Source organism: Dermochelys coriacea, chromosome 7, assembly GCF_009764565.3.
Source record: "Dermochelys coriacea isolate rDerCor1 chromosome 7, rDerCor1.pri.v4, whole genome shotgun sequence".
NCBI lineage: Eukaryota > Metazoa > Chordata > Testudines > Dermochelyidae > Dermochelys > Dermochelys coriacea.
Window position 1 is genome coordinate 123,491,121 of NC_050074.1, and position 23,515 is coordinate 123,514,635.

At 46.4% G+C, this 23,515-nt stretch overlaps 1 protein-coding gene across 8 annotated transcripts; it reads right to left on the reverse strand.

Annotated features, from left to right (window-relative positions):
- Positions 1-169: 169 nt before the first annotated feature.
- MFSD13A (major facilitator superfamily domain containing 13A) lies at positions 170-23,515 on the reverse strand. Of its 8 annotated transcripts, XM_038411328.2 has the most exons (12): positions 23,322-23,384; positions 20,914-21,137; positions 15,705-15,803; positions 12,997-13,214; positions 10,930-11,202; positions 10,095-10,174; positions 8,928-9,377; positions 7,181-7,298; positions 6,100-6,196; positions 4,952-5,123; positions 3,855-4,048; positions 170-3,191 (listed from the first exon to the last, which is right to left on the reverse strand). In XM_038411328.2, the coding sequence occupies exons 5-12, from the start codon at positions 11,092-11,094 to the stop codon at positions 2,938-2,940; spliced, it is 1,530 nt and encodes a 509-aa protein (XP_038267256.1). In that variant the 5' UTR covers positions 11,095-11,202; positions 12,997-13,214; positions 15,705-15,803; positions 20,914-21,137; positions 23,322-23,384; the 3' UTR covers positions 170-2,937. The 8 variants fall into 8 exon arrangements, with proteins under 8 accessions (XP_038267256.1, XP_038267258.1, XP_038267262.1 ...); XM_038411330.2 differs by lacking the exon at positions 20,914-21,137 and having other exon boundaries at positions 23,322-23,415; XM_038411334.2 differs by lacking the exons at positions 12,997-13,214; positions 20,914-21,137 and having other exon boundaries at positions 23,322-23,406.

Here is a 23,515-nt window from a genome sequence, read left to right on the forward strand (position 1 = left end):
TTGGTTCATGCTGGGAGCTTGAGATCCAAGAGGAGCAAGCTAGTCCAGAACTCTTCAGACCAAGCTTAGCAAGTTGAAAAGTGATTCTCCAGCGTTAGCTGGTTTGTAAAGCACTCCGGAAACTGACAATATTAACACGCCCAGCCCACACTGAACCACCGAACAGCAATACAGAAAAGGTAATTTTTAATCAGCTCATTAGGAAATGAAGAATCTGTCAAAGTTTGTTAAAAATTACATAAATAAGTTATGATTTAACCATCAAAAGATATAGACGCCTCCAGGCAGTAACTATTACAGCTTCGTTACATCTTGGTCCGAGAGCCGAGGCGGCTGTGTCCTGAGGTGACATGGCAGTAGTTTGGCTGGCTCCACCCTTAACAGCAGAACAAGAGGAAGCCCCAACGGGGGCACCTAGCTGGTGTCTAACTGAATACACAGCACATACATGATGGGGGAGTTTGGCCTTCACATGCTCCCTATGCTTTCCTTGTTCTCCTACAGCTGAGAGAGTAGGCGGGTGCTTGTCCTCCTCCAGCCAAAACTGAAACCAAATCCCAAAATGTTTTGCATGATGCATCTTGGTCATGATCCAGTTTTGTTGACTCAAGCAGAAATAGATTCAGCATAAACCGTTCCGAGACAAACCAGTTAGGGGATTTCACAGATCAACAGCCCCTGCATGCAACCCGGATCAGAACTGTGCTAGCTACAAATGTGTGCTTGTTCCGACCCCAGCGTGATCAAGGCCTTTTATAGATTTCAACCTCTCTTGCTATCTCGCTCCAGAACTTCTGTTTGGCTGCTGAGCTAGTCAACTACTAGGACATGGTTTAAAACAAGACAAAAAAGTCTAAGCAATTTATCATCAGAGCTGCCATTCTCACTAGTTTAGATACTGCTCTAAATTCGCAGCACGTATACTCTGATGACATAAAATAAAAATCTATTTACACAGATGGGGTGAAATCCTGCCCCCACTGCAGTCAGTGGAAGTTTTACCATCAACTTCAATGGGGCCTGAATTTCACCAATGGTAGAAGAGAAGAACCACGAGTACAAGAACCACCTGGTAGCAGGGCAGGGTTGAGCTTCCCCTCCCCAGCAGTAGAGAGGCTCAGTCTTAGGCTCATAATAAGATTTGTCAAGATGATTTAAAATAGAGTCTCCACTCCCCCCAGACTGGGGGGGGACACAGAACTATTCCCCTTATCAGGTAGTTTGGTTCCATGGAGCTCAATCCTACAGCTCCAGGCTGAGGCAGTTCTGTTGATTGCAGGGGGATTACTTGTACTGCAGGGATGAATGCTTTTGTGAGCAAGGGCTTGTGTGGTAAGGCCCTGTGCCGCCTTACTTACGGGCTGCAAAGAGGGGGGGTTACAGTGCTCAGCACTCTCACTGGGTATGGGTCTTGCTGGTGTACAGGTCCCCAACAAAGCTGGTGTTGCTGTACCAATTCCCTTTGGCTCTAGAGCAACCCCTCCCCGCGTCAGGAGGTCCTACATTCTGTTTAAAAATGGGCTTCAAGAACCATGAGCCATTTAGCAGAGAAAGAAGCAGATAATCAACCCCCGAGAAAGGCAGTAACACAGGGAAGGTGCCCGTTCACTACAGAGAGTCCGGCATCCCGTTCACACAAGCCTCTGCAGGTTGCATGAAAGCGATTAACACTGGGACTCTGAGCAAAGAGTTCCCCTCATTTGGGCTCCCAGCTCAATGGGCAAGTCCCCCCAGCTTCTTCTGGACTGTTGAATGACTTCAAGAAGTGTCACATTTAGTAACATCCCAGGAGAGACTTCTGCAGCTGCAATACTAGTGTTGATCTTGCTAAAGAGATTCTGCTTCACATTAAATGATTCCAGGGAACAGGCCTGTCCTGAACCCAACAGAATGGGCTTGATCTAAGAACCGTCACTGCTCTGCAGTGAATTAGGTGTAAGACATTACGTCAGCAGGGAGTAGCTACACTGAAGAGTCTCAAATCCCAATTCCCAAAAGAGTCCCCTGTCCCAATTTTTCATCCTGTAAACCCCTTTCTAACTCGAGGGCCCTGCCTCAGAGTCACCACTTCTTCCAGCCCTCCCCTGCCAGAGAATGTCACACCTGCCCCCTAACTGGCTGCAGGGCCTGGTGAGGAACAGCATCCATTCCCTGAAGGAGATGACCACAGTGCCTCTGCAACCCTGCCTGCTCCTGGTGAGCGAGGGCGCGAGAGCAGGGCAGGAGACATAGGCCTAGTTCACACTAGAAAGGGCTGCAGGTAGGGCTAGGTGGAGAGGCAGCCTGTAGCCACACAAGAGTGCTTTGCCTGTGTGCCCGATACCAGTTCCCTGAATCAAATAAGCTTTATCCACAAAAGCTTTATTTTGCCTGTGTAACTGCATCTACACTGGGACTTTTGCCAGTAAAAAATAAAAACAAGTCACTCCCTTAACTAGCAGCACACTGGTAACGTTTCCAATGCAGAGCTACCCTGAGCCCAGGTTTCCTGGATGGAACTGCACAAAACCACCACTGGGCTGGCCCAACAGCATCTGCTTTCCCACCGATGGGAGTGAGATATTGCACTAGAGACTGTGTTAGAATGTGTCTCCTTTACTCTATGTCACTGTCACCCACCCTCCCTTGAGATCAGCAACACCTCAGTGGGCCCTGGGTGAAAGTGCACGAGCTAAGACTCCATCTGATAGCCTGAGCAAACACCCCCAATCTGAGCACGCACCAGTCACCCCTGTCTCTGGAGTACCTGCCTGCCAAACCGACTGTCCCCTGGAGCGAGGAAACATCTGCATTGTGAGTATTTCACAGTTGAATTGTAAACACTTTCAGTTCTTAACCAGCAAGTCCCTTTGCCTCAGTCTGCATCCCCTGGACTGTACAGAGGCGTAACCACACCCACAGCACAGAGCCAGTGAGAGCTGAAGGGCTCAGGCACATCTAGATCATTTTGATCTCTTGTGATCGACTCTGAGTCAGGCTCTGGCGCTGGGACTTGACCGTCTGGAGGCGCCTTCCATGCAGGCTGAACTGCGACCAGCTGAGGAGCTGCAATAATGCACATGTGATGGGGATGAAGACGAGGAGGTAAAAGCAGCCCTGGCGCAGAGTTGGTTCCCAGGCTGTGTTGGATGCCAGCTTTGGTTGGGCACTCACCACGTTGCTCAGAGGGGCCCGCTGGAAAATGTCATAACCTGAGGCCAAAACAGTTTGTAAGACTCAGCTAGAAATTGTAAAAATGCCACGCACCTTCAAACCACCATTGTAACCTCGAGCTAACCACATCTCCCCCAGGGATCTGGGCTTCACAGCCACCGAACAAGGTCCCGTAGCCCAAGCAACTCTCAGTGCAATTCAGATACAGTGTCCCTGGGATAACAATGCACAGGTGTAGGGAGGAGTTCAGCACAGGTGTGGGGAGATGGATTCGTATCAGATCTCTATCTCACAGGCCTGGGTTCAAATCTGATGTCTCTCAACATGAGAGGTAGGTGGTGGTGTCGTCAAGCTAATCCTTCACTGAAATGCAGCACATGGATCCTCACTGGGCCATGGGTCCAGTACAAAAACCCACAGTGAATCACTACAACCACTTCCCACCCAGCTGGTCTCCCATACAAATACTGTCCAGGCCTTCCCCTGGTCAGGTTATTAGCTCTGACAGTACCACCCCAGGGGCATGGGTGCAAAGGTACATGGAGTGTTAACTTAGACAACCTGTTAAGTAATAAAACATCCTGCAAACTATGTTGCCAGTGGATCTTGTCCAAGTATTTCACATCATAAAAGCCAGCAGAGACACTCATCTCAGCCCCACCCTACTGCTGTCTCCAGACAACACTTCTTACGTCACTTACCAGTATAAGTACAGAGCAACCAGGTGCCAATCAGGGGGGCAAAGGTCTGGCCTGGCTTGGTTACCAAGGCAACCATCCCAAACAACAGTGCTGAGGCGGCCTGCTTCCTGCGGTTCAAGACAAAATCCTCATCCACCAGGTCAGTGACAACCAGGTTCAGCAGCTTGCACGTTCCTTCTGTGAACACCCGGTTACTGCGGAGCACAGCAGATCGTGGAAACAGGGTGCACTTAAATACAGAGAGGGCTGACACAGAACAATGCTGCTTTGCCTCTCCCTAGCACCTGCCAGCCACTTTACCTGAAGTTTAACATCAAAACACGCCTGAGGCAGGTACTAGCCCCATTCTACAGCTGGGGAAACAAAGGACTTGCCCAAGGTCACATCATCACAGAGCTGGGAACTGAAACCAGTGCTCCCGAGTATCAGGCTAGCACCTTAGCCACAAGCCCAGCCTTCCTCCCACCAATCCAGAACTACCAAGATGCAGTTGATCCAGAGAACAAGTCTGCCTCATCTTGAACACTTGAGTCCATTGTACAGCCTGGTGACCTGTGGTGGTTCACCTGGTCCAGGGACAGTCCTGTCAGGAACAGGTCACGTGGCAATGCCCACGAGTTGAGTTCACACACTAGATGACAGTATGTTTGAAAACAGCTGCCCTTAGTCATCCCTGCTTACGTGAGGACAGTCCCACACGCCAGAGCCAAGCCAGCATTTGCAGACACAGCCCGATTTTTGAGAAGAGCATGTTATTTCCTCATTTGTTCTTAAACAAGGTTTTTATGAAGTGTGGTGTAATCATGGATTGTTCAGTTCATCTTGCTCAGTCCATCGGAGGTGAGGGAGTTCTTCATTAGAAGGGACAACATGATCTAGTGGTTGGAGCACTTGGTCAAGAGTCAGGATTCCTGGGTTCTACTCTCAGCTCTGACAGTGAGTTGCTGCAAGACCATGGCTCACCTGTATGCCCGAGATTCACCAGCTGTAAAATGGAGATGGCTCATAGCCTCCCTGGGGTGGCTAACCACCTGGACAGCTTCCACCAGCTCACCTATAGGCACAGAGGTCAATGAAACCCTAGATAAGCAACTTACCTGGCTATGAAGATGCAGAGCAGATACACCTGGTCGGGTCCAGCTAGAAGCATGATGATGCTGAGAGCCAGTTTCAGGAAGAAAAGCCCTTGCACCACCACGTAAACCCCATATCTTTGACAGAGAGACAGAAAATAGAGGTTGTTGAGATGAGGGGCGATGTAGGAAATACCTGCAGAGAGAGGCACAAACAGTTCAAGGGAGTTTCAGCATCTAGCAGTGCCTTGAGACCGAGTAGATACAAGACAAGGCACAATTCATCCAGCAGGGCAATAGAAAGAAAACCACAGAACAGCTAGACATTTAAACTGAGTGAGTTTGGGGATAATGGAAATACTCAGCCCTTACATGGTACTTTCTAGTCCCAAGCATTGCACAAAGATCTTCACAACCCTCCCCTGAAGGAGGCAAGTGTTATCCCTATTTCACAGATGGGAGCATTGGCAGGTAAGTGACTTGTCCAGTGACACACAGGCAGTTAGCATTAGAACCAGGATTGAAGCTGCGAATTCCCAATTCTGTGCTTACCCAACCAGATTCTACACAGAAGCTGCTTGAGTTGGTAGAAGTCAGATGACATGGCAGTGCCAATGCATCTCAGCCCTGACCCAGAGACAACCCTAGTATTCCAGAGTTGAACTGCCATTGAACCTTGCAGTGCCAATCAGGCAGATCTGGGTGGCAGCTTGGGCATGTTCCAACAGCAACTAAGAGAAAGTGACTGAGCTCATGGTCTTGTTCCCCAGGTCTGGAGTTGAACCCAGGTTTGCAGAGATGACCAAGTCTAGGTCTAGGTCTCTCTCTCTCTCTCTCTCTCTCACACACACACACACACCCCCACACACCCCCCTCTGTGAAACCCAGGTCAGAGATCCAATGCCTGCCTCTCCCCATCCTGCCCCTGAAAAGTGTTAGAGAGATTATTTCCTGTGTGTCTGTGAAGGGAGGGGAAAGTCTAAGATCCAAGATGGTTGCAGCAATGGCTCCATCTGGGGATAGCTAGGCCAAGTGTCACTCCTGGAGCCCTGAGAAAAGAGTGCACCTTTCTCCCGAGTCTCAGTGCTTTCGAACTAAAACCCAGGGCTGAGCCAAGTACCAACCCAGCAGCTCTAGGGTGCTGCTTACTCCATTTCCCCATGCAGGCTCACCTAGTAGGAAGGATCCTGTAGAGAGAGAGATCCGATCTGACAGCAAGTGTTCCAAGAAGAGAGGGAAGAAGTTGCTGTTAAAGTGGCAGTGAAAAACCTGCGACAAAACAGCACAAAGATTAACTGACCAGCAATACTCGGAGCAAGAAGAGGAAGCCTAAGCCAATAGTGTGCTAGGCTCCATTCCACTAGGAGTCTAGTGCCAGGGTAACATGCAATTCTTACAGGTAAGATCTGTAAAGCAGAGAAGTTGGCATCAGAGCATTTGTATAAATAAAGCATGCTGTCTTCAGAGCCATCTGCACTCGCCTCTGAGAGCCATCAGTTACACCCTTGTACCCCATGAAACAAATGGCCACCATGAATGGCCCACAGCCAGGCCAGGCCAGGCCAGGCCAGCTCAGCAGCTACTCTGTGCATTACTATGTGGGAGAACCAAACACTCAGAGACAACTGAGGCTGCAAGTGCTGCAGCGATGCTGTGGAGTTTTCTGTTGTTTGGCAGTCATCTCTATGGGCACTTAGCTGAGGAACCAAGAACTAGCTCTGAGTAGAGCCCAGTGGCTGTGACATGAACCTCAGGAATGTGGGGGGGGGAGGGGAGGTTCAGTGCTCTCACAGGAAGGCTGGGAAAAAAAATGCGTTTCCAAACTGTTCTCAAAGGCATTCGATGACAGGAACTAGGATTTCTCTGGCCATTGCTTTTGCACTAGTAATTCTCCTCAACAGCCATGATAAGGCATTAAAATGCAGCATCCTTGTTAAACTGCACATGATGGTCTCTGAAGGGCTGAGAGTTTCCACTCCTTAGTGAAGCAGGAGCTCAGCCTTATCACCCCTCTTGGCTGCAGATGGAAGAGTAAGACCCACACATTCCGCAAGGAATCCTCCTGTAACAGAACAGCTGGCTGATGCGAAGCCACACAAGCATGTGCAGAAAACACCAAGAGGAGTTATGGCATTACTCAGACACCTCTACTTTCCTCATAAGGAACCAATATCCTGTTGAGTCAATTTCAGACTGGCTTGGCTAACAGCTCTCATCTGAATCACTAGGGTACAGCGTCCGAGCTAGACCTACCTGTACTAGGTTCATACAGACGAACCAGAGGAAGTTGTGGTGCCGGGACAGCTGTTTGAGATATTCTCCCAACGTAATCCTCTTCTCCAGCGGGGCAGATGGTTGCTCAATGTACAATCTACAGGGACAATGAAACCACTCTAATTGTTTCTGCACGTGAGAATTTCTGTTATCCCCCTTCCTCTGCACTCCCAAGGGGCTTGTAAACTCAGTGCTCCCTGCTTTGCTCACAAGTGCATGCACTGATGCAATGCTGGCTACTTTCCTCATCCTACCATTCATCTTCTCTGTTCACGGAGCAAGTCAGAAACTGGCAGGATATTTGCTCCTTGATGGAAGCCACAACCAGAACCACGGTCATCAAAAACTTGGAATATTTGCCTAGTGAGTCAGCAACTCAAATCTGCACCAGTAAGAGCATCCCTCCCCTGGGTAGCTATTACAGTCCAATGCAGATTCCTACTACTCTAGTCTCAATCTTTATTGTCCATTTTATTGTGGGACCACCTACAGGATGTGAGGCACTGCACAAACAAAGACAGTCCCTGCCCTAAAGAGCACTTACAATCTAAGTTTAAGAGATGAGACAAGTGGATACAACAGAGGGGGCAGCGCGAGGGCACAGTGAGTTATGAACACTGGAATGAGCAGCACGCAGACGCCAGCTGCTTAGCGAGTGTCAGGCAGTAAGAGGCAAGAAAGGTATTTACTTTTTCCATCCTCATGGTAAAGGGAGAGCAAGTACATTTCTATGACAATGCTGTGTTGACATTTTAACAGGCACAGACCTTTTACTATTAGTGTATCCTCTAGAAATTAAGGGATGGACAAAAAGTTACCTGTAGCTTCCATCTGCCACCAAGAACAGGACTACTGTCAGCAATGCATTCACTAGTGCTATGCCCCAGCCTAGTTTCAGATGTCTAGTGAGATGGTGATTGCGCAACCCTTCCCTTAGGAGCCTATTCACAGTCTAGGAGATCTCAGCATTAGGATACCTTTCTTGGTCATCAGCCTAAATCTTCCTTCTCTTAAATTCATCCCATAATTCCCAATTATAGCTCCAAACACAATTTGAGTAATTCCCCTTTTCCTCACTGGTATTTACACTTAGATACTCGTAGGGAGACATGAAAACCACCTACTAGTCGTCAGCTAGCCAAGCTAGACGTAAAGAGCCCATTTTTTTGTGAGCCAGTCACACAATTGTGTGCAGAACTACACATGCAACTACTGAAGTGCAATGCAGATGGGCTCTCGGGCATTTGCAAGCAGGATACTCCCAACACCACACCTATTCAGGATAACTGCACTCAGACTAAATATGCTTCCTGGCATGTGCAATGGCACATCTGACTTTAAAAGACTAGTTAGCGTGGGCCAGTTTTCTGAGTCTTTCCTCAGGACTCTGTCCCTCTATCGCCTTAGGTTTTTGGGGGTTTTTTTGTTTGTTTTTGGTTTCTCTGAATTTTGAAGGGAGGAAGCTACAGCTGTCGGGTAAAATTTTCAAAAATGCCTAAGCGACTTGAGCTTCTTCGGTTCCCATTTTGAAAAGTGCTATAGGAGACTAAGGGTATATCTACACTTGGAGCTGCAGGTACGGGTCCCAGAAAACTGGAGCTGCACGCTAAAAAGAGCGTAGTCACAGCAGCAACAGGGACTAGCTACCCCAAGAATGAACCCGAGACTCGGAGCCACAACATCAAAGGGGCATTTATCTGATGCTATGTAGTTTGGTGCCACTTACTCTTTTAAAGTTGATTCTTGGTCCCATTTCACTTTCACTTCAGTCTCAAATCGTTGTCTGAGCAGCCCCGTTGCCAGAGCAAATCCAGCAACAGAGCAGAGAGCCAGCGCCACACAAAATATCCGGAAAGAAAAGAAGTCGTCTTTGTTCCACACTGCATAGGACATGAAGACAGAGAAGGAACCGATGGCACTAAAAAGCGAGCAGTAGAAATTTAGGCTAGTTCTGTCTCTTGCAGAAACAGCAAGGTCTGCGAGCAAGGCGCTGTGGTTGAGATCCACCATGGTAAGAAAGCTGTCATAGAGACAGAGGCAGAGGAGGAACTGCAGACCTGGGTGGGCCCACGAAACCCAGAAAGCCAGGAAAGAGATGGCAAAAAGGGGCCCGTTGCGGCTCAGTGCCTTAAGTCTCTTCAGAATGACTTCTGGTGAGGAGATCTCCACCCCTGACCTGCAAGAGAAGAGAGAAACTTTGGTCACAACCCCTGGGAAGTGTCCCTGCCACACCCTCTATTCCCTTATAGGAAAGGCTCAGAGGAAGTAGAAGGGATCTCAACACTGCATTTGTCAGGGTAGTAAGTGTCTTTGTTCAGCTCCCATCTGGCTCTGCTAATGTGAGGAGATAACAGGCCCCAACACCAGGAACATAAGCCAACACACAGGAGCGAACGGAGCCCTTCTTGGCAGGCCAGCACTGCCTTCTTCACAATCCCACAGTAAATCTGCGGCAATGCAGATGGTTCAACGGGTTGTAACAGAATAGCTCTGTCTCACTCTAGTGGACGGACCATGTACAGAGGTCTGTACGTCAGCTATTGACCCCAAGTTTAATGGGACTTAACTCAAGCAGCAGAGGCTCGTGCTTTTAGATCCAGAGTTCCAGACTCAGTCCCGCAAGGTGACTTGACTGGGGGCATTAGTATAACTATTCTTGTGGATGACCACCTCCTCCTCCACACACTGAAGTGATGGACAAGCAGCACCCAACCCTGAAGCCACAACAGCAACATCCAACTTTTCAGGATACCATGAGCAGGGGAGTTTAAGATTTTCATACCCAAGTAATATTCCTCTTCTAACAATCAGTCTTTTTAAGATCTTTTCCAGCCTACTCTGAAGATATTAGCTTTCCAGCATTTAACGGAGGATATGAATGGCAAAAACTTACTGTTGTGTGCTAAGAAATACCCGGTCACTCAACCAGCCAAAGAAAGGGTCATTGAGGCTGTTCCAAATTAGAAATACTGTCTAGAAAAGAGAGATACAATAGTGAGACAAGCCACAATGAATCACATCAGCAGTCGAGTCTTGTTCCTGAGGTAACGAGCATCCAGATGGGGACCCATTACAGTTCCTTGGGATAATAACCAATTGGTACTGATAATGTGATAATGTACCACCCAACATATGCCTTGTCACTATACTGCAAACCGCCTTTCTGTGCCCATTCTGTGCCAATACTGTGCCTTTCCAGGCTGAGAGTCATACTGTTTAATGGCTTAATGTTGTATAAAAAATATGTACTGGCAAATAGGGTTATACCACCCATTTTCATACATGACTCAGTCAAGTTTGAACTCATGCTTTGGGAGATGATGGAATAATGCACAAAGGCCAACATTTTCAAACCTGGGTGCCTAATGTCAGGAACCTAAATCTAGACACAGGCACTCAGGAAGTCTCATTCAGACTCATTCAATGCTGTGTTTCATCGCCGCTGTGTGTAGTCTGAAATGCGCTGGGATTCTCCAAGAGGAAAGGCACTCTTTAAAATGTAAGTTGCTGGTGTTTATACCCCAACTGACTATCTTTCTATATTTGTATGAGTGAGAAGTGCTAGGTCACCCAATTTAGCCCTAATACTACTAGCTCCTTTATCACTTCCTGCCAAAAAAGAAATTAAGCTACCAAAATGTTCTCCCATATTCTAACCTGATGCTTTGGTTTCAGATCCTACTGCATGTCTTGAGAATGGTAGGAAAACATACATCTCAGAAACTTACCTCCCCAATCCAAAAGGACAGTTTATCAATCTTGTAAACAGAAACAAAGGTGTCCACATAATATAGGAGGAATACATTGTGCAAAATGGAAACAAAGAGGGACAGGGACCCATAGATCACAGCAGTGGGTAAATTAAAGAGACAACCCAACAGTCGCAAACCCATGTTGGTTCATTCAGAGTGCTTCAGCTTTCCAGATCATCTCCATTTCAGGTGGGACACCTTCCCCCAGCATCTGTTGACTTTTGTTGGGGGGCCAGTCCATTGTTCCTCCTGTTGGGAAAAAAAAAAAAAAAAAAAGATTATAGAATTAAGTCAATCCATTTATTTAACAAAGACCACAAAATCTACCCACCCAAATGTAAGCTTTACCAGCCAATACATATCAAGTTAGAATTAGATTGCTTTGCTCAGTTGTTCAAAGTGGATTTAAATGGGATTTAAAAGGCTAAAGGCCATCTGCTGTGGTAAAGCCATTCCCTTAAACTGAGTTATCATTTGGCCCAAACTATCAGATTAGATCAAGGGCTCTCCTCGGTTCAGCTGTTTACCAGTAGGAATACTGACAGTTTTTATATACTGTACTTTAATGCTCTTTGTTGTCTGGCATAGAGTAGTTTAGCTATTTCCATACTTTAAGGCAAGAACACGAGCAGAAATAGGATTTATGATTGCATACAGAAACAGTCTTCAGAAGTCTTCAAACTAATCGCAGATATTTTTAGATAGTCAAATTGAAGAAGAAAGAGTTAGTTACCAGGGTGAACTTTAGACTCAAAAACAAATGCCAGGAAACCGGCTGGAATAAGCCCTAGTTCAAGCAGGTGTGATACAGTTGGACACATGCACACTTCTTTCACAAAACACCTCAATCGTAACTTGCTACAGCTAGTCTCGCTCAGACAGAAGTTACTTAATTTTGAGTTATATTGCAGTTTTGTGATGTGGAAAGTCAATACCAGACTGTTGTAATACCTAGTTGACACCACGATATTACAGGACAGAAACCACTTTGGAATCCAGGTCCCCAGAAAGAGGAAACAGAGGTTTCAGTTTCTCACACAATGGGGCCTTGAATCTTGATTAGGACCTCTAGTCACTACTGCAATACAACTAAACCCACTGGCACGTCCTCATTCTCTTACAGAAGGAAGTTAAATATATTCACAGTTAAGAAAACTGCATCTTCAGCACAAAAAGCTGAATCCCAAGGATTGCCTGATGGCAATTATGGAAAGAACTCACATTTTATTAAGCTAACTTGCAGATGAACACAAGCACTGTCATTTCTGTAGTATTAGCAGTGTAAGAAGTCCCCTAACAGTGACAGTAACTCATTTAAAGGCTAGGCCAGCTCCCAATGGAGTCTGGTATCTTCCTGTTGAGTTCACTAGGAGTTGCATCAAGGGCTGGGATGAAACTTGAGGGCAAAATTCCAGACCCATTCAACGTTTACCAGAAGTCAGGAGCGTCAGCACTTTATGGCAAAGGCAAGAATGGCTATCTGCCCAGCCCAAGGAATGCTCAGTCACCTCCTTCGAACTCATTCATTATACGCAGCATTTATTCCAGTTACACAGAGGTTTAATATCCCACTTGGAGTCAAATACTCTGTTTTGCAACTAGATCTAACTTCAACATAGTCCATATCATGTGTTAGGAGTTAAAGCTGTAATTCTGCATGGATACCATATTTAAAAAAAAAAAAACAACAACGCACCTCCAGAGCGGAAAACAGATCTTGGAAGGGAATTCTACTAGATAATAAGCATTTATTTATAGACAGACATGCTGACAAGCCTCAAATGGGGATTTTTTTTTAATTTGGGGGGGATTAACAAGGGATCAAAGATTGTATGACATCTCAAATTATACCCAGATAAAACACACATTGCCTCATTTAATCTAGCACTGTTTTTCCCAAAAATGTAATCTGAAAGAAAGGGATACGTTGATATCCTAAAAAGAGGTGTTCAATAGCACAAGGTGCTTTACCCGTGTAATCAAGGAAGTGTTTTTTAAAACAGGGTTAAAAGCCATAATTTAGCTGTCCTTTGATTGGCATACCTTTATTTTAGGATGCTTATGGAATGGCATAGAAAACACTGAACATGTATAATGCCAAAGTCAAAGGTTTGACTGTCATCTGAAATATGGATTCACTTCTAGTCACCCTATATCAATATAAATTAGCAGAAACAGAAGGGGTCCAGCGAATGGTGACAAAAGCAACTGACGATCTGGAGTGACTTCTGAAGATGGACTAGAGATCAAGACCGTTTAATCTAGAGGAGAGATGATTAATAGGGACGCGGTTAACATATATAAAATAAGGAATGGAACAGAGAAGGTAAAATTGGATGTTTCATTTTATCCTCAACACAAAAACATGCAAGAAAAACATTCAAACTAAGCAAAAAACCCTCTCTCCCCCCTCCCCAACCCACACATACGGAACCTATTAACTGGAGGAACTCAAGAAAGTAGAGGCCACAAGAACAGTAGGAGTTCGCCCTTATACATAGAGGGAGAACTTCTGCAGTTACATTAGATGAACTAAAGCAGGACATCTTTTTATCCCATCAGTTCCTCTTTCTAACAGAGGTTTGGAAGACATGCTCTCTGTGGATGGGTTATTCCATTATTCCCCCTACTGCAGAGGTTTCTTTTGCACCTTCTGCTGAGACATTTAGAGTGAAATGCTGGCCCATGAGTGTCAATGGGGCCACGATTTCACCCCTGGCATTGGGAACTGGATTTACGGGACCATTAGTCTGGTAATTCCTATGTCCTTCACTGAGAGCATCCTGAATATTCTTGATTACGTTTAATCAAGTTACTGCAGTTTTGCTAAGAAATCAAAGAGGAAGTCATTCAGGGTCCGTGCTGGCTCTGCAGTTAAAGATCACACAGTACTCCCCAATCTGTAATATCAGCCTGTCTGCTGCTGTACAATAGAAGTAAGCAGAAGACAGCCATGTAAGTTACAACTCCCTCATGAAAGTACTTCTGGGGAAATTCTGTGCCACTGCATGTGTGCAGAATTCACATCCCCTGCAGATTTCTTTGCTTCCCCACAGAAAAATGACCCTCTGATGGGGAAACAAAGGGAAGCCACAAAAGCGGTCACGTGCCGCTCCCCAGCAGCGTGGGTGCATCCGTGCAGCAAACAAAGAGGTCGATCACTGGGCGGGGGGGAGAAGACACGCCACAGCCAGTGGTTCCTATCCTGTGCCAGGCTCAGCTGCTAGTCCCAGCAGGACTGGGAAAGATGGGACTTCCTCTTCCCCTGCAAGGAGCGACCAGGGTCAGACCACCCCGCTGAAACCTCTTCAGCTGCAGGAAGCTTCACACCCCCCTCCTTCCTGCCCCCATTGCTCCTCAGCCATGGGGGGGGAGGGGTCACTGTATGGGGAGCTGCTCTCCCGTCCACCCAACCCCTGTGCATCCGGACCCACTTCATACCCAGATTGCCCCGCCAAGCCTCACTCCCTGCACCTCCCACTTAGCCCCTGAACCGAAAGCCACACCCCAACAAGCCTCACCCTCTGCATCTGGAGCCCCCCTGCACCCACACTCCCCTGCCAAGCCCCACCTCCCTACATCTGGACCCTACCCCTGCATCCAGACTGCCCCACAGCACTTGAACTCCTACTCCCATCCCATCTGCACCTGGACCACCCTGACTAGCCCTCTGCACCCAGACCCCCACCCCACCGAGCCCCACCAAGCCAGCACCTGGACCTGCACCCCATCTAGCCAGCACCCAGACTCCCCACTGCTGAGCCTTCACCTGGACCCCCCTGCAGTCCCATTGCCTCTGTACCCAGAACCCCCCTACCAATGAGCCCTTGTTCATCCAGATCCCCCCCCCCCCATACACGGGCCCTCCCCTCCCCCAAGCTGCCCACAACCAGATTGCTCCACACAAACCCTATCATCCCATACCAAGCCCCTCCACACTTGGATCCTGCTGGGCTGAGCCTGCCTGCCTACATCAAGCGTGCATGGCATGGACAGGCAGGCCTGGCCCTTGCAGTGCATGCAGCCTCACTGCTGAGTCTATGTCATGGGGTGGGGGCTACAGGGTGATCTCCCACCTCTGTGCAGTCAGGGGCCTGTGTGCCCCACTGCCATGCTGGAGCCTTCAAATTTTGTCAGTAAATAAATGTGCAGAATTTTAGAATATCGTGTGCAGATTTTTTACATTTTGGCGCAGAATTCCCTTGGGGTAATGAAAGGGAAACGGTTTATCAAATGGAAGAGGAGAGAATCTGGAGGAAAAACATGTGCTGCTCCAGTGTGCAGAGAAAAGCCAAAACCAACCCCCACTGTGCTTGATTCTGATTTCATGCACACCAGTTTTATACTGGGGTAATGCCACTGAAGTCACTCAAGTTATTCCTGATTTACCAGTGCCAGCATAGCATCAGAGCTATTTTCTCTGGCCATGCAGGATATCCCCATTGAGCCCAAAATGATGCTGTCCACCATACTAAGTTTTATTCTCATGTATTCTCAGACTAGAAAATCTCCCTACTACTTTGCCTCAGTGTGAGGCAGTACTAAATCAAACATTTAGTGAGAAAACAGGGGGCTTAAAAAGTCTCCAGTGCTGTCAGCATCTGTCACAAGCACTAACAGAATTCCATATCTTGAGAAGTGGAGCCCTGTATCAGAGCAAAGTCACTCCAACACTGTACATCGCCCTGAATTTGTAAAGGCAACAGAGCTATTGGAGCTTCTACAGACATTCCATTTTGCCATTTACATACCATACTGTTGATTTAAGTAAGCAAAGCTTCTTTTACTCATTCTCCCCGTGACTCCATCACAGATGTATCATCTCTCACAGAAGGTTAAAGCATTGACATCTGTAAGCAATAAAAGTTTGTTTGGGTAGTCGTGAGGTCATTCATTTTTTCTATTTGTAAATGTGTGGACGAAAAGAATAAAATGATAAAGAACTTGCACGTAAAGAACTTAATTGTGCTCTGAGAGCCATAAAAGCACTACATTTAAATTTGCCACACTGCTATTTTTAGAGTCTTTTCCCTTGGGTAAAGTTACTTGTGACATATTTCAGAACTTTTCAATATTCAGCATCAAGAAATAAAGGGCCAGAAGAGTTTCAAGAGAGGTATATCTGTCAGTTAGTTATTCTGAATCTCATAAGCACAACTACCAAGCTGGAATTTTAAGTTAAAAAGCAATATATACACACATCAGTTTTGGAAACTTCAGCTTTTGCAAAGTTTGCATTTAGTACATATGCTTCACTCCTGCCAATTACGGTCTATTCTCTAAGAAGGCAATGTTCATATATAAAACACCTGGAAGGCACTGCCTTTCTTACAAAGGATGTTAGCAGATTGTAGCTGGCATTGCATTTTAGGATTCTTGCAACATCTGGCCTAGTTTTCTAGCCAGTCACAGATAGAGCGCAAACAGGTAACCACCATTCCATACACCCCCCTTCCTACTCCACACATTGTTACCTTGGGACTCTCCAGAGCACAGAAGGCCTCATACAAGCTCTCCATAAAGGACAACTTTCACCTTTTACAATAAATTTACCTTTATTGTATTAAATGACTTGTTCATCACTGAGCAGCAGTTTATAACTTTTTTTTCCTAAAAATCTATGGAGATTTCTAGGCAAAAAAAAAAAAAAACAAAAAAAACAAAAAACCACCTTTAAACTCTGATGTGATTGATTCCTTCAATCTTAATTCAGTCAAAAAAGCCTTGAATTTGTTCTCCCTTCTTGTGAGAAAGATACAAGGTTAAAATCCCCTGAGAAGTCCACTGCAAAGTTCCTTCTTTACAAAAAAACCCACATTTAATAGTTAAGTTCACCCAAACAACCTTAGCTCTTTCCCTCAAGCACCACCCCAGAGCAAAACGAAACTCTAAGACAGTCTGGTCCATCTTCCATAAAACCATTAATACTTTATTCTTAACTTCATGAGCCCGTGGGATGGATGGATAAAGCTGTTGCAGACTTTCTAACTGTTCTCAAGGGGGCACTAGGGTAGGGGTCAAGTGCTAGGACTGTGGATTCAGTTGCAAGTCACCTGTGAAATCTTAACTCCTCTATGTTTCTTCAAGAGTCCATTGGGTAGTCATTGCTAATGCAGGTAGATTTTACGGAAAAGTACTGATGGGACACCAACTTACAATACTAACAAACGCTCAGTAAATAGGTTCCTACTATAATTGTATTTTTATAAAGCAATGGAATGTGTGTGCAATAATGCGATACCAACTGGCTCAGACAAGGAAGAACACAAATAAGGAAACATATCACATGCACTTTAATTGCTATGCACAACAGTGAGGCACCCAGCTGGTTTACTTAACCAGCCATATGACATCCCCATAATGGAGGAAATTGAACATCTCCTTTCTTTTATAACTATGCAATCGTGCTTCTGTCAAACTGGTTCACACCCTTAATGATGTTCACTGGTGCATCTATAACTTTGTGCTACACAGATTATATAATTCACACGATTTGTATTAGTTGATGTTCTGCATTAACATGGTTTTATGGAAAACCAGTCTTGTCAAACAAACCCATGTCATTATTTGAAAAGATCACAAGCTTAGTTGATAAAGGTAACTGCATAGATGCAAAATACTTAGATCTTTATTAGGCACTTGACTTCACACTACACGACAGCTTGATTAAAATTAGTACTACATAACAAAAAGCACATGTTAAATGGATTAAGAACTGGCTAACTGACAGATCTCAAAAAGTAGTTGTCAATATAGAATCACCACTGAATGGGAGGGTTTCTAGTGATGTTGCACAAGAATCAGTACTTGGCTCAATGCTATTCAACATTTTCATCAATGATCTGAAAGTATACAGAAAATCACAGCTGGTATCATTTGTGAAGGACCGAGACAGGCAGAGTGGTAAATAATGAGGAGGAGAAAGCAGTCATACAGATCAATCTGGATTGCTTAATAAGCAGGGTTGATTCAAACAAAGTGTATTTTAATACAGCCAAATGCAAAGTTATACATCTAATAAGGCATGCAACCCATCCCTACAGAATGGAGGACTGTATCCTGGAAAGCAGAGATTCAAAAAAGGATTTGGGGGGAGTACTGAACAGGAATAGGAAGGCAATTTTACCTTTGTACAGCATTGTGGTGAGACAAATACTGGAATACTGCATATAGTGTGTGTGTCCATGTTTTAAAAAGGATGTTGAAAAACTGGACAAGATGCAGAAGAGTCAAAAATGATTCAAGGGCTAGAGAAAATGTCTTGTTGTGAGCAATTTAAAGATCTTGAGCTGTTTAGGTTATCAAAAAGATTGAGCACTGCCTTGATTATAGTATATTGGTAGCTTCATGGGGAGGAAAAAAAAAAAAACACAAAAAAACACCAGGTGCTGCTAACGCAGAGAAATCTTGCAGAGAAAGGCACAACAAGAACAAGTGGTTGGAAGCTGGCACCAGAAATGTTCAAATTAGAAACAAGGCACAAGTTTTTAAACAGTGAAAGTGATTAAGCTTTGGAACAAAACTACCAAGGGAAGTGGTGAATTCTCAACTCTTGATGTCTTCATAGCAAGACGGAGTCTTTCTGAAAGATTCGCTTTAGTCAGACAAATTATTGGGCTCAATAAAGGATAACTGGGTGAAATGTAATGACCTGTGATATACAGGTCAGACTGGATAATCTAAGAGTCCCTTCTGGCTCTAAACTCTGTAAATGTAGGAATCTTCTATCAGAAACAGGTTTCAGAGTAGCAGCCGTGTTAGTCTGTATTCGCAAAAAGAAAAGGAGGACTTGTGGCACCTTAGAGACTAGCAAATTTATTTGAGCATAAGCTTTCGTGAGCTACAGCTCACTTCATCAGATGCATTTGGTGGAAAATACAGTGGGGAGATTTATACACACACACACACACACACACACACACACACACACACCCACCCACCATGAAACAATGGGTTTTATCATACACACTGTAAGGAGAGTGATCACTTAAGATGAGCCATCACCAGCAGGGGCATTGCTGGCACATGATGGCATATATCACATTGGTATCATGCATTCCTACAACTACAATACCCACCTGCTGAAGTGAAGAAACAGATTGACAGAGCCAGAAGAGTACCCAGAAGTCACCTACTACAGGACAGGCCCAACAAAGAAAACAACAGAACGTCACTAGCCATCACCTTCAGCCCCCAACTAAAACCTCTCCAACGCATCATCAAGGATCTACAACCTCTCCTGAAGGACGACCCATCACTCTCACAGATCTTGGGAGACAGGCCAGTCCTTGCTTACAGACAGCCCCCCAACCCGAAGCAAATACTCACCAGTAACCACACACCACACAACAGAACCACTAACCCAGGAACCTATCCTTGCAACAAAGCCCGTTGCCAACTCTGTCCACATATCTATTCAGGGGATACCATCATAGGGCCTAATCACATCAGCCAAACTATCAGAGGCTTGTTCACCTGCACATCTAGCTAATATATATATGCCATCATGTGCCAGCAATGCCCCTCTGCCATGTACATTGGTCAAACTGGACAGACTTTACGTAGAAGAATATATGGACACAAATCAGACATCAAGAATTATAACATTCAAAAACCAGTTGGAGAACACTTCAATCTCTCTGGTCACTCGATTACAGACCTAAGAGAGGCTATCCTTCAACAAAAAAGCTTCAAAAACAGACTCCAACGAGAGACTGCTGAATTGGAATTAATTTGCAAACTGGATACAATTAACTTAGGCTTGAAGAGAGACTGGGAATGGATGAGTCATTACACAAAGTAAAACTATTTCCCCATGTTTCAGAGTAGCAGCCGTGTTAGTCTGTATTCGCAAAAAGAAAAGGAGTACTTGTGGCACCTTAGTAAAGGTGCCACAAGTACTCCTTTTCTATTTCCCCATGGTATTTCTCCCTCCCACCCCACCCCCCACAGTTCCTCTGATATTCTTGTTAACTGCTGGAATTAGCCTACCTGCTTATCACCATGAAAGGTTTTCCTCCTTTCCCCCCCCTGCTGCTGGTGATGGCTTATCTTAAGTGATCACTCTCCTTACAGTGTGTATGATAAACCCATTGTTTCATGTTCTCCGTGTGTGTGTGTGTGTGTGTGTGTGTGTGTGTGTAAATCTCTCCTCTGTTTTTTCCACCAAATGCATCCGATGAAGTGAGCTGTAGCTCACGAAAGCTTATGCTCTAATAAATTTGTTAGTCTCTAAGGTGCCACAAGTACTCCTTTTCTTTTATCTTTTACTGGACCAACTTCTGTGGTGAAAGGGACAAGATTTTGAGATCCCCAGAGCTCTTCTTTAGGTCTGAAGAAGCTGACAGACATTCAGGCCCTAAGAAGAGTTCTGTGGAGCTCAAAAGCTTATTCCTTTCACCAGCAGAAGTTGGTCCACTAAAAGATGTTCCCTCACCCACCTTGTCTCTCTTGTATCCCGGAGACAACATGGCTACAACATTGCAAACAGTGAAGCTTATTTTGACAGCCACAACCAAGGGTTTGAGAATGTCCAGGTGTGCCTATGTAACACAAAATTAACTCACTATTTGAGGAACACATGAGCTACTGCAATACTGGGAATGTTAAAGGGACACAGTCATCTTGAAAGCCATTTCTGTTTGACTTTTATACCTTGTTATTACAACAAGTAGACTTTCTAAAATAAAGCAGCAAGAGCCTCCCTGATCAAGTTTGTTTACTTTGTGCATTTGCCATCAGTTGGTACTTAGTTTCACTGTTTCCCTGTGTAGTCAATTAGCAAAGGAGAAATGACTGCAACTTGTCAGTGAGAGAACAGAGAAAAAAAACCACATTTTAAAAGAGTAATTGGAACCAAAAGATTGACACTGACAGCGTGCCTTTAAAGATGAGTTTATGGCATAGCATCACATATCTCCATCTATCTTCAAGTCACTCAGTGGCTTGGGCCCAGCATACCTAAAAGACTGCTTCATGCTCCGGGATGAAGATCCTTCTAGACAGCTTTGCTCCTCAGGCAGAATGGAACTTTTTACCAAAAGGGTAAAGCTCATCTGTGCGAAAGTCTGAGATTTCTTGGGGGCCTGTCACAGACAGCAGGACAAACCCCGCAGGAACTAATGACCATCAAAAGCACCACCTTCTGCTCCAAATGCAAGGTTCTTGTCTTCCAACTGCCTTCTCTAGCAAACACACAGCAATGTGTACATGTTAAAAAAATATTAAAACAATCCCCTACTGAGACACAGCTGCACACAAAATTCTTCCTTACAAAGAGGACGAGAAAGAGAATGAACCATACCTCACAGATGTTAGTCTCCTGGCTTAGTGAATTGCTGGAAGGTGCTCAGATACTAGTGATAAGGGTGGTATAAGAATCTTAATAAAACATCAAGTTGATAGGTTCACTCACAAGCCAGATATTTAACATTACTCTAATTTTGTTTTTTTTGCGTTTTTTGCATTTAAAAACAATCCACAACCAACTACTCCACTGCATGCATCCGATGAAGTGAGCTGTAGCTCATGAAAGCTTATACTGAAATAAATTCGTTAGTCTCTAAGGTGCCACAAGTTCTCCTTTTCTTACTCCTGTGCTGAAACCCTGGAGGTATAGCACTTCAGTACCTGCCCATTATTGTCATTAGCATTAGTAGGAAGTGTACAACAAGCTGAGAAGTGTTGGTGCCACTTTTCATGCTGTTAAAGAAAACATCTCTGTCTAGGTATTTCTTCTCCACCCATCATCATGGTATCTGAGCAGGATTTCTCCACAGAACTCATTTCAGTATGGACTGGTCAGTGAGGGTTTTTTTTGTTTTTGCTTACAATCTTTTGAAAACTCAGTCATTCCCTCTCTCCAGCCTGGGGTTTCAATCACCAGATCATAAGGTGTTTCCTGAAAGGCTTATTGAAGCCTGTCACAGGGCCCAAAATTGAGGCAGTCAGGAACCTTTGTAATGTTTCAGTCCTGAAAGATGTCACTGGACCAGTTTAAGCAGATTTACCTACACTGTTATGAGCATTTCCCCATGCAAGAACGAACTTCAAAATACTGAACAATACAAGTTCTCCTTTACCCACTCACACTATTTGTGCAGTGCTGGATACAGGAATTGTTTGCTTTGTCGCAAAGGAGGATGGTTCAAGAAGTGGTGACAATATCATCTCCACCTGAAGTCCTAGTTCAGATCAAGTTTTCACCTGGTTATTCAGACACCCTTGAAACTGAATTTTGAGAAGAGATTAGTGACTAGAGTAGGGAATGGAGAAGCAGGACTCCTGGGTTCTAGTCGCAAGCTCCACCACTGATTTCTTGTGTCATCTTTGTCAAGTCTCTACTCCATGCCTCCATCTCCTGAACTGTGAAATGAGGATAACACACACCTACAGCCAGTGATGAGCTGCCAGAAGCTGAAGAAACCTGTTCCTTCGTGCGCTCCGGGTCTTTGGCAGCACTGAAGGACCCCGCCGCCGGAAGCTTCGGAGTGCCGCCGGGTGAAAATTCACAGGGGAGCCTCCCCATCTGAGAGCTCAGGCGGGACGGACAGGATGGTCCCGCAGGCGGCCCGCGAGCTGGAGTTTGCCCACCCCTCTAACAACCAGTTCACCCCCACACCTCTACCCAGGTCAGCCCCCTATAGAGAAGAATGGAGATAGAACCCTTACCCCCCCAGCACTTTACCTAGGGCAGGACCCCCCCACCCAGGACAGACCCCTACATTGGGGGGAGGGGACAGAACCCCACCCCCACCACGCTTTGCCCAGGACAGACCCCTACATTGGGGGGAGGGGACAGAACCCCACCCCCACTGCGCTTTGCCCAGGACAGACCCCAGTGACGGGGGGGGGGGGCAGAACCCCACCCCCACCGCGCTTTGCCCAGGACAGACCCCAGTGACGGGGGGGGGCAGAACCCCACCCCCACCGCGCGTTGCCCAGGACAGACCCCAGTGACGGGGGGGGGCAGAACCCCACCCCCACCGCGCGTTGCCCAGGACAGACCCCAGTGACCGGGGGGGGGCAGAACCCCACCCCCACTGCGCTTTGCCCAGGACAGACCCCAGTGACGGGGGGGGCAGAACCCCACCCCCACCGCGCTTTGCCCAGGACAGACCCCAGTGACCGGGGGGGGGGGCAGAACCCCACCCCCACTGCGCTTTGCCCAGGACAGACCCCAGTGACGGGGGGGGGGCAGAACCCCACCCCCACCGCGCTTTGCCCAGGACATGGCAGAGAGGCAGCTCCCGCCAGGAGCGAGCGTTACAAGCGGGCACCCATCCCCCGCACTTCCCCGGCAGGGGGGGGGGGGGAAGCGCGTGCAGGCCCCACCCCCGCATCCCCCAAGAGCGCGCGGCGCCTCCTACCTGCCTCGAATCTCAGCCCAGCTCCCCCGTGTCAGCACCAGGCGCGCGTGCGCACTCAACTGCCGCCACAGCGGGCGTTCGGCCCCGCCCACGCTGCCCGAAGGGGGCGGGGAGGCCCCCCGGACCTGAGGCGGAGCCCGCGGCGGCCATCTTTACTCCGGGCAGGCGAAGCCAGCCAGCCCCACCCTTCCGGC